We start from the raw sequence: 14,504 nt of genomic DNA, 5'->3' as shown, positions 1-14,504 counted from the left end.
CAGTGAAGTCACAGCCGTGGGCCTCAGTGTCCTCCTGGACAGAAGATTGGTGGACTAGCATGATTTCTGAAGTCCCTTCCAACTCTTATTTAACTAGCTTCTGTTCTTTTCTCCTGAGTTTCCAGTTTGGTCCAGGACCCCAGTCACCGTCATGCTGGTGCCCCTCCCCGCGTGTCAGCCTTACGGGCAGGGAAGTCCACCCCCAGCTCCCTGAGCTGGGCTGTCCTGGGCTCACAGCTGCATGTTCTCTGGATAATTGTGCTCAGCTGGTCACTGCGTCACCTGGAGACCCCCCACTGGCAGCTGCCCTGGACAGCCTGGTAGGGTTCATGGTCCAAGGCACTCGGGGCATAGCCTCCAGCTGAGACCCCATCCTGCTCAGCCCTGCCTTCCCACGCCTGCTTTCCTGGAAAGCCCCCTCAGTGACCCACAGGCACCTCGAGCCCTGTCCAAGGTGCTGCTTCTGCAGAGCCCGACTCAGGACAGACCCCAACGCAGAGGACGGACTCTGGGGAGACTTTCCAATAGTGAGACAGCAGCTGGGGTCTGTGCAGGGACACTTGCCCCACCACCTCCCTCTTCCCTAAAGATCTGCACCTCAGGTTTTTACAGATGGGTCCTGGTCCCCCCAAACCCGGCACTGCCTTCGCTGTGGCAGCTGCAGGACCCAGGGAGTGATGTGCTCACTGAGGAAGCACTGTCATGGAGGATCCACGGACGTGGAAAAGTCAGGGGTGTGTAAATCCATGCTGGGGGGTAAGGGGTATTTCAGTGAGAATTCCTGAGGTGCCACATCCTCGGAACACAGAGGAGGGCAGCTACCGGGAAAGGGTTATGCACCCGAGGGCACAGACAGGGAGCAGAGGCAGCCCGGGCCAGCTCCTAACAAGGGGCCTCAGTGCACCCCAGCCCCTCCCACCGGCTCTGGGGGTGCATCATAGTGTCTCAGTGCAGAGGTCCCGTTGGGCCTGAGAAGGTTCTGGTCAGGGGAGGGGGCGGGGACGGGGGATAAGAAGCAGCTGAACGTAGGAGAGCGAAGACGTCCACTGCCCAGTGAAGAGCGGCAGGACTGCAGGGTCCGTCCAGGCTGCTGCTGACGGCGCCACGGCCACCTGTCCTGCAGCTGGGCCGAGCGCAGGCCGGCGGGTCTGGGCAGGTGTCCCTCCCTGAAGAAGTGGGTACACGCAGACACTGGGGAGCACAGGCTCCAAGAGTCCCCTGATGTGAGGCCCCAGGTGTCCTTTGTCAGGTGCACTCAGGTCTTTATCTCCCTGAGTTCCTGGGTAGCTTTCCCTCTGGCTCCAAGCCTGGCTGTTAACTCAAGAAAGAAGCTTTACATTTGTGGATTTACTTGGGCCAGTTGTCCCCAGATGCTGAGTGGGTCTGGGCTGAACATTTGCTGCCTTGGGGATACACTGTAAGTGCCTGGGGATGCGTCCACGGATGCCCACACCACATCCTCATTGTGGGGATGGGCCTGGACCGCAGCAAAGTGTAGGAAACAGTCACACCTCGCTATTTCCACCACCCACCGAGCCTCTCGAGCCAGGGAAGAATGGAGCTAATTAGGGACTTAATAAGGGATCATTGCCCGGGGGACAGTAGAGTGACAACAGTTAACACGGCACACGCTTACATCCCGGCTACAGAGAACCAGTTCCTGTGCCATAGGGACACGTGCGGAACTGAACCAAAAAGCTGGCAGCAGGGTAAATAAACATGATTTCCCAAGAGAAACCTGCCCATCCACTTGTTACGGCTGGTCTCAACTAGGCCAGGCCAGCTGTAACATGCAAAATTAATTTTATGTATCGTTTTATGCACGTTTTAAGTAACACATATACCTTCTCCTTCTTTAATCACACTGATAAGTCCTGGATGGCTGCCACGTTCCTCCTTCTCTCTGACTGTCCTCGCTTCCCAGAGGGTATCATTAGAGCACAGGAGTAGTGGAGTTGGCTACGAAACAGCCTCACTTAGCGGCCCTGATACACGACGATCTGGACTGCAGCAAATGGAGCCTGGGAGTGCTGGCGAGGGGACCGTCCTGCAGAAGGACTCCCGGCCACCTTCGCACAGCGAGCCCCAGCGTTCATGGGCTCTATAAGACGGAAGACATTTCTGCTTCTCTCTCCAAGCATCCACATTGTTCCAGTGGGGAGAGGGGTACGTGCCTCCCCTGCTCCCACCACACCCACACAGAAACCCGCCTGGGTCCTCTCTCCACCTGCTGTTTGCTCCTGCGTGCCCCGTCCCAGGAGGAGTGTCCTGTCTGCAGGACATTCACTGGGTCGCATGCCCAGGGCGGGGGTCTCTGAACTGAAAACCAGCACCTGTGTGCCCTTTGCTCTCCTTCCCCCTCCTGGTTCTGCCCACCTTTGTCTCCGGGAAGGGGCTGACCCGGCAGGGTTGGGTGAGGCAGCCTGGAGACACGAAGGTTCAGGCAAGAGAGGATCGAAACCTCACTCCTGCTCTCGCTCTTGTGACATCATGATTTATATTCAGAAATATATATTCGGTCTCCATCCCCATTTCTAAACAGGCTCCCAAAACCCTTCCTAACTGAGGAGGGAAGAGCAATCAAGGTGGAAGGAGCACCTTCTATCACTCACATCCCAGGCCCCTCCCATCACACCTGAGTCTACATCAATGGGGGTACTCTGGGAAGGTGCCGAGGATGGGGCTGGTTACCAGGGAACCAAGCCTGTGACTAGAGGATGGGGACAGCCTCTGGGGAGGGGAGAGGGGCTGGAGGCTGAGCCAGTCAACCAGCTCACACCAGTCAGAATGGCATCAGCAAAAGTCTCATGTAATAAATGCTGGAGAGGATGTGGAGAAACAGGAGCCCTCCTACAGTGCTGGTGGGAATGTAGTCTGTCGCAGCCATCATGGAAAACAGTATGGACGTTCCTTAAAAAACTGAAAATAGATTTACCATATGATCCAGCAATGCCATTCCTGGGTATATATCCAGAGGGAAGTCTAATTCAAAAAGATATATGCACCCCAATGTTCATTAGCACTCTATTTACAACAGCCAAGACATGGAAGCAAACTAAATGCCCATCAACAGATGACTGGATAAAGCAGATGTGGTATATTTATACAATGGAATACTACTCAGCCATAAAAAGGATAATGCCATTTGCAGCAAAATGGATGGACCTAGAGATTATCATACAAAGTGAAGTAAGTCAGACAAACACAAACATCATATAATATCACTTACATGTGGAATCTTAAAAAAAAAAGACACAAATGAATGTATTTATAAAACAGAAACAGACTCACAGACATAGAAAACAATCATGGTTACCAAAGAGGAAAGGGGATGGAGGAGGATAAATTGGGGGTATGGGATTAGCAGATACTAACTGCTATATATAAAATAGATAAACAACAAGGTCCTACTGTAGAGCACAGGGAACTGTATTCAATTTCCTGTCATAAACCACAATGGAAAAGAATCTGGAAAAGAATCCGTGTATGTACACGTATGACAGAGTCACGCTGCTGTACACCTGAAACTAACGCTGTAAGTCAACTGCACTTCAACAACGATAAATAATAAATAAAGGACTTGGGTTTTGCTATTAACACATCACTGACATAAACCTTGTACTGCATTAATCTTCATTTTGTGGAAAAAGATATAATCCTAAAGCCAGTGGTCCGATTTTATGAAAACTGCTCATTATTTATAAATCCATAGTCTTAAATAATTTAAAACGGTAATGAATCATTGGTGATGGCCTTTTTTTGTCATTTGAGCCAAAAGCTCATGGGTCTTACACTTCATTTAGCAATTACTTTTGATGTTTTCCCATGTCTTCAATAATTTCCAGAAAAACATTTTAAGTATCTCCCAATAATACAATAGTTTAATTCCGCCCAAATTGCCATTTGGGTCAAAAGCCAAACTATTAAATATAAAGAAGAAGAAGAAACAGAAATTCTTTAAGAGACTTAAACGATGCTATGCTAGTATTAACATACCTGAAAACAGGAGCAGATTTGAAAAAAAGAATAATTCAAATTACGCTGCAACCCTTGCTAGGACGCAAGTCCAGGCTCCCCGTTCCGGGGCGGAGAGGGTGCTCCTCGTGTGGAAGTTCATGTGCAGACTTCGTTTTCTTTTTCCTTCTTAAAATACTGCGTCTCAGTTAATGGCATCCTCACAGCTCCCCTGAGGCGTGAAGCTGAACGAGTTCTGGAGAACAGAGGCGGCTGAAGAAATTGTTCTGGACTCTGAAACTGTATCCAGTGGTTACACCGCCCAGGCCGTGAGATGAGAGCGGGCAGGCGGCTCTCTCCCTTTCTCGTGTGTCGTCGGGGCGCTGATTGCACATCCTGAAGCGCTTCGTGCTGCCTTAATGCTCTCAAGGAGGCTACGCGTCCGGCCATCTCTCTTGGCAATTACAGCAGCGGAGAGAGTCGCAGCGAGTTAAGAACAGCTCCGGATACACCCCGCTTCTCGGGGCTCTCCATGTGCGCGCACTTAGATGTCCTGCCCAGAACGGCTCTTACAGAGAACCTCCCTCATCACGTCTAAACCAACCAACACGTTCCTACATCTCCCAGTGTGTTTTCCAAAATGCCAACAGTATAACTTTTAGAAGCAAGTTTCTCCCCGACAAATACACGCATCTGACTTGAGGCCTCAGCTCACCCTGCTGTCTTCTCGAACATTCAATTTCTAAGCCCCGATTTGTTAAAAAGCATAACCACAATGGAAACAGTAGCCAAAAATACGAGTTTGATTTCTATGTTACAGTCTTTGAATCGATTGCCAAACTTTGACTTCCTTTTTGTGCTTCCTGCTGCCCCTACACGGCCCCGCGGTGACCAGGAGTCCTCCCCGAGCCTGCGCCAGCCCAGCCGGCTCGGCCCGCCCCACCTGCACTGCATCGTCTGGAAGCCTCTAGGAATTCCCAGTCTTCTTAGGAGAATGTTGCTCTGAGGCTGAGGCCGAGGCTCTGTGGGCAAAGTGTCTCACGCCCGGATCTGACCTGGGCCGGCAGCCTTCCCTCCGGGGGGTCAGCCCTCGAGGCGGGAGCGAGCTGGCCCTTGACTGGTGGGGGGCGTCCGCGGAGAGGCAGGAACAAGGACACGAGGGGCTGGGACGCGGGCAGGGTGCCCCGGGCTTCCGGCCATGAGAACGAAGAGACCCACTTGGTGGAGTCCCCCGAGGCCCCTGGCGGTCCCCACCCCCCGCCCCACTGACAGTGCCTGCAGGACCCTGGCTCGCGTCTTAGAGACCCGGCCGCTTCTCCGCAGCCTCTCCACCTCGCTTTCACCTGAAACACCCGCCCCCGTGAGTCCCTGCTCATCAGGGAGTTAAAGGCACCCAGCGCCCCTGGAACATTCTCCGTCTGGGTGAGGACACCCTTACCTGCCGATGGCCGACTCAAGCGCCCTAAGCTGTGGGTAAGTGGCCGGCAGGGACGGCAGATGGAGGAGCCAGCATCCTGGCCTCCCCGCGCCTCCGGTGGGTCTCTCTGCGCTTTATCTCCTGAGAACCTGGCTGACCCCGGATACGGGCTGACGCCTAGCCGACCCGGGAGCGGGGTCATGGTGGGCGATCTGCGCTCCCTGTGTGCGAGAGGCACAGCTCCCGGGGCGGACGGGCTCTCCCTGGGGGCAGATCGCAGTCGGCACGAGGCGTGTCCTTACCGGGGCTTCCGTTTGTGCAATGCCGACATGAATGTGAGGTCAGCCCACGTGGCAGGCAGCCTCTCCCCAGTCAGAGGGGAGCCGCAGGAGGAGCCGGGTCCAGCGCTGCCCCCGCACCCCTGCACCCTGCGAGGTCCGGGGTCCCTCCTCCACTTCTCAGGGGGCACAGAGCCTCCCTCCCAGGTGTGGCCGGTCTTTGAACGCTTGCATCCTTAACCTGGTGACTGCTCAGCAAGGCCGGGCAGCCCTCCCTCAGGTGGAACTGAGTCAGGGAGGCAGGGAGAGAGGGGAGCAGAGGTGCAAAATGATGCCGGGTCCAGCCAGCGGGCGTAATTCCCACTCACAAAGTGCACACGGGGCGTGGGCACGCCTGTGGGCACGACCGCTCTCCTGCAGTGTGCAAGCACGTGTCACCTGCCTTCCCTGACCTGCTGCCGCTGAGTCAGGAGGGGACGGCTCCCGCACAGCTGCCGCTCGGGGCTGCTTAATAATTTACAGGCAGAGACCCACACGGAGCAGGAGCGGAAGCCGGGACAGTGCAATTTCATATCTCACGAAGCACTCTGCACTTAACGGCATTATCAAGGAATGAAAATGCGGCTTCCACAATTAGAAGGCGCTTGTGCTCAAGGTCACGTCTTCACCTCATTGCAATCCCCCAAGCGCAGCACTGCGGACGCAGAGTAACAGGGCCACACCTGCGCTGGGTTTATCCCAACCCCCTGAATATGACTTGTTGTAAAGTGTGTTTGCTTTCGAAACACACGTGAGAGGGTCTGGTCACAGAAGACCCCAGACGGCATTTGTGGCATCATAAAAATGCACATTGTTTGTTTTGTCCCCAGTCAGTTCCTGGCACCAAGCTCCGGAGGCTCTTGGAATCAGTTGAGTGACTGGAGGATCTTTTTATCCATAAGGAGCCCCTCTGACCACACGCGTGTTCACGCTGATGAGGTGACTCTTGGGGGCGGGGGGCTGGTCACAGAGGGACCCACCACGTGATTAGAGGGAGGGTTTTTGGCCCTGCCCCTGACCTCCAGGAGGGGACAGGGCTGCTGTGGGATGAAATGTCCATAAAACCCTATCTGGGTTCGAGAACGTCCTGGCTGGTGACCACATTGATGTCCTGGGAGGGGGGTGGCCCCAGGAAGGCGCGGAGGCTCTGAGGCTCTTCCACGCGCTTGCCCCATACCGCCTCTTCCATCCGGCCGGCCCTGTGCTGTGTCCTTCAGAATAAAACTGTCATCACACGTAAATCACTGTCCTAAGTTCTGTGAGTCATTCTAGCAAATTATCGAACCTGAGGGGAGGTCACGGGGATGCCAGAATTTGTGGTCAGCCAGGCAGAGGTGCCAGCGGCCCGGGGACCCCAGCTGCAGATGGGCCTGAAGCAGGGGCAGGGTTGTGGACTGAGCCCGTAGCCCGCGGGGTCGGGGCGAACTCCAGGGGTTGGCGTCAGAACTGAACTGAATCACGGGACACTCGGTAACTGCTGGGATTGGAGAACGGGTGTTGTTGGAAATACTATGACACTGAGCATCAGCACGAGGAGTCCCTTCTCCGTGAGGCGTCCCCAGTGTGCAGAGCATTTCAGCTGAAGGCAGAGGGCAGGAGGCCACCGGGTGCCGGCGACAAGGACCACTGGCCAGACAGAGAAAGTCTCTCCAGTTAAGAGCCCGGTGTCCCACAGTAATCAGGTGACCAGGGTGTGCAGACGCCCCACGTGCCTTTGGCATCGCCAGTCACCAGGGACACCTGCAGGGCGGACGCCACCCTGGGGACCCCGGTCGGCTGCTGCCCCCACCCTGACCGCTCACGAGACGGACACAAGTGGTTGCTTTTCTGCTCTCTGAACGAGCGGCTCCTCCCAGCTATACCCTGCACTCTCATCTTCAGGTTCTAAAACTAATTTTTGCCATAACAACCTTTTTATTCTGCTTCCGAATCACTCCATTACGAAAGGACATTTAAAAAACACCGAAGTCAGGGCTCCCTGGTGGAGGGCACTTTGTGTGTGGTGCACTCACAGATCAGGACTCCTCACGGGGCAGCTGGGAGAGTCAGACACAGCTTTAATGAACAGCCATTCAGCCAGGCTTTCCTTGGAGTAGAGGGAAAAGCCTGTGACCTCAAGGCACGCTGCGCTTCCTCCAGACACCGCCTTTCACCCGCCGACATGCGACCGCATCACGATTTTAATACATAGTTGCAAATATATCGGAGCAGGAGAACTTAGCACTCGCATGCTGTTTTCCTTCCTGCAGAACGTGACAACAGGGTGGAATATACCCACCAGGAGTTGCAAAGTAATTTTTTAAAACAGCGTCACCTAAGGAGCACGCGTTCCCCTGTGGTGAGAGCCAGCACACGCTGGGACCAGACGAGGCTCTTTCCCACGGCTCCCGGGCTCCGGGCATCTTACCAGGGGGATCCGGGCACTGGGGTGGAGGCCACGGGTCTCGTGCCTTTGGCTGCGCTGTCCTCTCCTGTCACTAGGATCGAAGGAGGCTCCTTTCAACAGAAAGAGAAGGAGATCACTTTCTTTGTTTTTTAAACTTAGAACACTCGTTTCCAATGATAAGCAGCCAAGTAAAGGAGAACAGGTCTGCAGACAGACCTGCCCGCAGCGGCTGCTAGGTGGTGGCCCGCTGGGGACAGTCAGCGAAGGGGCCTAGAACCAGCGGCACAACCAGGCGGAGTCACTCAGACTGAGGCGTCCCCCCGGTTAGCCCAAACTGGCTGAGCCGCCTGCTCGTGCGGAATCAGGCACAGGCGTGGCAGCCGAGAGCCTGCTTCTGGCTGCCCGGGCGTCCGGGGGCAGGGAGTCCCGCTGCATTTATCTCTGGGAACGGGCTGACCCAGCGGCTGGAGTCACGGTGCCCCACACGCTGCCTTCAGGGGCAGAGGACCTCGGAGCTCGGAGGGTCCCGGGTGCGGCTGGGCCGCCCGGCCCGGCCCTCGAAGGCAGGAGGAAGTGACAAGGCCGCTCCTTGCCGGGTCCAGCAGCTCCGGTGACGCGCCTCCTAGAGCGCCTCTCCGGGGGCCGACGTCAGGGGTTGTTTTACATCGTGCGGGTGATTCTGGTGCACTGTGGGGTTTGAATCCCTCTGTCTCTGTCTCCAATGAGAAAATAAAAACGTTTGAACGTGGCATCACTTAGAAGAAAATGAAGATTTATTTCCTAAAGTTGAAAAAAAAAAAATAAACTGTGGCTGGGACACTTGATCGTTGTTCACTATGGATGGAATTTGGAGAAAAGCAGAAGCTGCTTGAGGTGGGGAAACACGGACGGTTGCACCGCAGCTCGGACCCCCGGTTCAGGCTGGCCTGTCGGCCGCAGCAGGTTGCAGCGGACCCCGGGTTTTGTTAGACAAAAGGAATCAGAACCCAGTCCCTACAGGGGGGACTGGAGGACCCCAAGGAGGAGGCTGTGTGTGTGTGTGTTTTAGGGAGACTCGGCCTCAGTTTGGGAGTAGCTGTAAGAAAGAAATGCAGTCGCAGAGAGCGCAATAAACCCTGGTGGGGAGGAACTTTTTCCCTTCTGCCAGCTGCCTCCATGGTTTTAAATCCCAAATTTAGAAGGCTGTGAAGAGGACGCGTCCGCTGCCTCTCGGAGCCAGGTGAGAGTAGATGCTAGACGTTCCTCAAGGCGGCGGCCGGGCTCTGGGTGGGGTCAGGAGCGATCACGGCTGTAGATTTGTGTGTAAAGAATTGGAACGCAACCCGGAACGCCATCCCGCATGTGGAGAATCTGTTTCCACCATCACCACTGTCAGTGCTTTGTGAGTGAAGGCGAGGACACCATTAACCGTTTGCCTGAATGATGACAAGTGGGGACACCACACCCCCTCACCCCGTGTGAGCCTGACACTGCAGGGCCGGCCGTGCAGGGATGTGGCGGTGGATGCAAAGACTTGCTCCAGGGCCCCCGAGGGCCACACTGGGACCAGGACTCATCCCACCGTCGCGGCCAAATTTCTGATTCATTCGAAAGGAAAGGGCCAAATTCTGGGAGCACTGAAGCATCAAATTCAGACATAAAGTTAAAAGAGCACCGAGGGTCTGCACGGGCGAGACAAACCCCAAACGAGCAACGTGGAGCTCCCGCAGAGCCCTCGGCTGCAGAGTGAAGCTGCCTTCTCCTCACAGCGGAGGAGGACCTGGGTCAAAGGGAGCAAACGGCCAGTGTCAGCAGAGCCGGCCGGAGGACGGGCTGGAGGATGGGCGGGAGGAGGGGCCGGAGGCCTGGCCTGGCCCGGGATACAGCACTCATCCGGGCGAGGCCCAGCGTGGACTCTGGGCGGGGCCGTCGGCAGCCCGTCCCCTCGGCCTCAGGCCAGGAAGCCCCGGGCCGTGACAGGCAGTCTCGGCCGCACGTGTCCATTCCGGGGTCCGCTTGTGGCCCTTCATTCATCGTGACAGGTAATCACACTGAATAAATGATCTGTGATTTATGTAATTATCCCTAGGTTGGTAAGTTTAGGAACAGCGTTTTTCAGAATTCGAGGGTAACAGGAAATGTGCTCGTGTCCCGTGAGAAAGTGAGTTCAAGCTACATAACAAACATGTCAGGAGTGTTCAGAAACAGCTGTGTTAAAACTTCTATAAGTGTTAGGACCAGAGTTTATGTCACTAACCCAATCAGAAAAGCTAGGGGCGGTTTTCATTACGAAGCTAATTGAATAATGAAACCCAATGAGGGGCCTCTGAGCAGGAGGTGACCCCAGCTAATTATTCCAGGGACCTTGGTGGGATGTGATTTGCGACGGGGACTAACACTCAAACGTGGCGACGCCGGCGTTCTCCAGGGCTAATTATCAAGGTCGTCTTCCTGAGGCCCGTGCTGGTCATGATTTCCTGGTGGTGATAAAAATGGCTAATCATGGCATAAAACTCCCCTTCCACGCTGAAGTAATAAAAGTGAGTTAGAGATGCGGAGCCCCGTGATGAAGAAAGTAGTTAAGACAGAAGAAAGACGATCTGCTTAGCAAACACGTAATTCCGGCCTGGCAGTGCATCTCCTCTAGAGAAGTCCTGTGTGGGGAGCGAAAGCTCAGCCTGCACTCGCGTTGGTGATCCACTCACACCGTCTGGCGTCGGCACTCAGGGCAGGAGGGAGCCGTGAACCCCGGGTGGAGCGGCCCGGGGCTGTGGCCAGCCGGGGCCTGGGGCGGACGGGCGGGAACGGGAGGTCACAGGCTTGAGGCAGAGACACTCCCGGTGACAGCGGAGGGAGAGCGAACGTTCACAGGACCCGGGGGCAGACCCGCGGCCTCCAGCGTATCTGACGGATCAGAGCAGGTGCCATTTGTGACTTTCAAAGCAGCAATCAAAGCCAATTCTGTGGGTTATTCACGGGAAGGTAAATGCCTCAAACACACTCAAGGTCGATCCAGCAAAGGCCGTTTGGTAAGGAGCAGGGAAGGACTGGAGATTCTACTGAGTTAAGAAGACACAAACGTGTGTCGGGTTTTCTGTGGCAGGGAGACCAATCTCAGACGACAGCCTTGCCCGAGTGCCATGTGGCTGCGACAGCCTGGCCGCCTGCGTGCACGCGCCTCCTGAGATGCGGGGACAGCGCACGTGGGGACCAGGGTCACCACCCACACTGCCCTGGGCCCAGACGCGGAGGGGACGGCCAGGCTGCTTCTGCCCAGGTTCCACACGCCCCTCCCTCCCGTTCTGCAGTGAACTGGGACAGTCCCGCTGGGTCTGGCCCTGCTTCACACACAGATCTGCAAAGCGTCACAGCCCAGAGCCGGGCGGGAAAACAGGTGCGAAGGGTGCGCAGGCCCCCGGGCCCCCAGCCTGGGGTTTCACGTCTTTTACGCCCACTGACCTTGTCCTCCGTGTCCCCCGCCGGGCTCCTCCTCTCCGCCTGCAGCGTCGGGGCCGGAGGGCAGGGCGCTCGGCCGCGCTCCCTGCTTTTATCTGTGGGACCAAAGCAACCGTCATGAGCATCCACGGGTCACGTCCGTTTGGAAAAACTGAACAGGGACAAACAATGGCCTGAGAGTTCAAGGTGGTGGCACAAAGCATGCATCCGGGAGGCAGAGCTGACCACGCTTCCACTGCAGCCTCGTGACGAGGTCCCCTGGCAACTCCATCCCCAGCGCAATTGGCTACACCTTGTGGACCAGGCCACACAGGTCACGGACCTACAGGACATGGGCCCCCTGATAGGACAAGGGCCAACGCAGGCGGCAAGGCCAGGCTTTCCTAGGCTTTGACAGTTGGTGGCCGTGATGGGCCACCTGGGGCCTGGGTCCCCCCAGGGGGTCCATGTTGGTCACACCTCCCATTTCCACTTTTTGTTGGTCACTAGAGTGGGCTCTGGCTCAGCCACGGGCGGTCTGCATGGTGCTTTGAAAAGGGAGTGTCTGGGAGGAAGGGGGCAAAAGTGGCAAAAACGTGGTCACAGGATGTGAGAACAGCTTCATCCTCATGGAGGACGCCCACGTCGCCCTGGGGTGGGGAGCGGGCAGTGCTGGCCAGCAGGGCTGACCGCTGTGTTACTGCCACGGTCAGGAGGGCCCAGACAGCTGGCCACACACCACGCCTAGTTCACCCGGGGGAGCCTGGGAGGGGTCGTTTGACCTGGGGCTCCTGTCTGTCCAGCGCAGCTGGCAAGGTCCCAGGGGCACGTCTTCCCAGCGGAAGGGAGGAAGGAGGGACAACGAGCATCTGCGTGTGTGTGTGCCTGTGTATGTATGTGTGCGTGTGTGTGCACGTGTCTATGTGTGTATGCGTGTGTCCTAGTATGTGTGTATGTGTGCATGTGCGTGTGTATATGTGCGTTGTGTATGTGTGGATGTGCACGTGTGTGTGTGTATGTGTTAGTGTGTGTGCATGTGTCTGTATGTGTATGTGCGTGTACTAGTGTGTGTGCATGTGTGTTTATGTGTGTATGCGTGCATGTTTGTGTGTGTGCGTTTCTGTGTGTGTGCATGTGTATGTGTGTACGTGTGTGTGCACACACTGGCTCAGCTCCCGCATGGGGCCCAGCCACGGCGCCCAGGCGGCATCCGTACCTGCACTCATGGCTTCAGAGCTGCATCCAGTCTGCGTGAGCCCTCGGTGAGGAAGCCCCTCACTCCGACCCTCCGTTATGTGCTCGGAGGTGGAGGTGGCCAGCACCCAGGCCCCACAGAGGCGCTGCACCTGGACAAGGCAGAAGCGTGGGGGAGCCAACCCGGATGTCTCCCTCCATCTGTCACCGGCACGGATGGATGGATAGAGTTTGTCACGACCACAGAGAGGCCCTTGCCCACTCGCTGTCACTCTGAAGGGTGGTCTGGCCTGCAGGCTCTCCCCAGTGGCCAGCAGGCTGGTCCTGGCTGTTAAACGGGGCTTTGTGGAGCTGATGGCAAACAGGCCGAGCAGGGAGCCAGGCCTCGTGGCTCCTGTGGCCCTCACTTCTCACGCAAGTGCGTCTAGAGCCTGGACCGCACCTTCCTTCACGCACAGAGCCGACCGCGGCGCTCCCGGGCAGACGTGACCACCACCCAGAGACACGCCTCGGGCCACTTCACTGTCGGCCTTGGGGAAGGAGCCACCCACTGGTCACCGAGCTGCAAACCCGGACCCCGCTCCGCCGCACAGGCAGCGGGGCTGCTTTGTTGTCTCCCAGGGTGACAGCAGGGCCCCGGGCGGCGAGCGTCTCCAGAACCTGCAAGAACGACGTGCCCCACGCCCGCCTGCTGCCGCGGTGGGCGTGCAGCGTGGGGCCGGGACTCTGGGTGGGGCTGCCCGCTCCCGCCTCTACCCGGAGGCCCTTTGTGCGGTGGAGACCAGGTGCCCTAAACACCCTGGAACCCTCGGCAACGAGGTTATCCTCTCAGGGCGGAGCCGGCCATGGAGCAGGCGCGGTGATGCCATTAGATCGACAGTGCATTCTCCGACGCCCGCCCCACTCATCCCACGGAGCCCCCTGTCTATCAAGGTCTGGAGCTGCGGAGCTCCGTCTCCGCTTCAGCCCTGGCCCCGATCCCACCAGCCAGCCAGCTCGTGTGAGATGGGAGCAGCGAGTTTGCCAGGAGGAGTCCGAGGGGCAGCTCTGGGACCCAGCCCTTCTCTCTGCTCATCCGAGGGCCAGTGCCCAAGGTGGGCAGAGCGGATTTGCCATGACGTCTAGCTGCGGGCGGCCCTGGCGGGATGTCTGGTCCGGCCAGAGGGACGCGAGGGCCCGTTCTGGGGGGAAGCCAAGAGGGCAGTGTCTGGAGACCCCACCAGAGCAGCTCTTGTGGGAAAGAGGCTGGGGACACAAGGACACGGCCTCATCCAAGAGACCGCAGCCCCGGGAGCTCCCCAGAGCCGCCCACAGGACCTGGGACCCTCAGCCCCGCCCAGCAAGGGAGGCCAGAGAATAAGCAGAAACCCAGCCAACCCCCCGCCTCCCCACAGAGTCTGAGGAAGGGGGAGAGAAGCTTGAACTTCTAAGGAGGTGGCCCGTTTGGGTTGTGACCCTGGGCTCCGCTTTCTAATTGCTGGACTGAGCCCTGTGTTGTGGACAGAAGCGAGCAGATGGCTTTTCATGACCTGAGCTCGAGCCAGAGCCACATGGCCTGGGGTCCTTCCCAGTCTGCAGGGGGCCGTGCCAAGAGGAGGCGGCTGTGTCCTGTGCCAACATGGGGGCTCCGGGCAGGGGCTACAGCCATCCTGCATCACCAGACCCGCGAGTCAGCATCCTCTCAGCTCGTGCAATCACACGCATTATAAACAAAAACGGGAGGGGAAACTGAGAGCAGGGCCCCCTGCTCATCAGAACACTCTTCTCGAAGAGAGCCGTCTGCTTACACGTAGTCCCTCGTTACCCTGAGAAAATATGTGCA

At 57.1% G+C, this 14,504-nt stretch overlaps 1 protein-coding gene across 1 annotated transcript in view; it reads right to left on the bottom strand.

Annotated features, from left to right (window-relative positions):
* The window catches only part of TCERG1L (transcription elongation regulator 1 like), a 173,080-nt gene that overhangs the window by 44,377 nt on the left and 114,199 nt on the right, over window positions 1-14,504 (bottom strand). The window contains exons 5-6 of the mRNA XM_074374461.1: window positions 11,513-11,604; window positions 8,096-8,184 (exon numbers count right to left, since the gene is read on the bottom strand). Of these exons, the coding sequence (XP_074230562.1) occupies window positions 8,096-8,184; window positions 11,513-11,604 (181 nt within the window). The remainder of the gene's footprint in view (window positions 1-8,095; window positions 8,185-11,512; window positions 11,605-14,504) is intronic.

Source organism: Camelus bactrianus, chromosome 11 (genome assembly GCF_048773025.1).
Source record: "Camelus bactrianus isolate YW-2024 breed Bactrian camel chromosome 11, ASM4877302v1, whole genome shotgun sequence".
NCBI lineage: Eukaryota > Metazoa > Chordata > Mammalia > Artiodactyla > Camelidae > Camelus > Camelus bactrianus.
The sequence above is the reverse complement of the archived record's forward strand: the minus strand, read 5'-3'. Positions and strand labels throughout refer to the sequence as shown.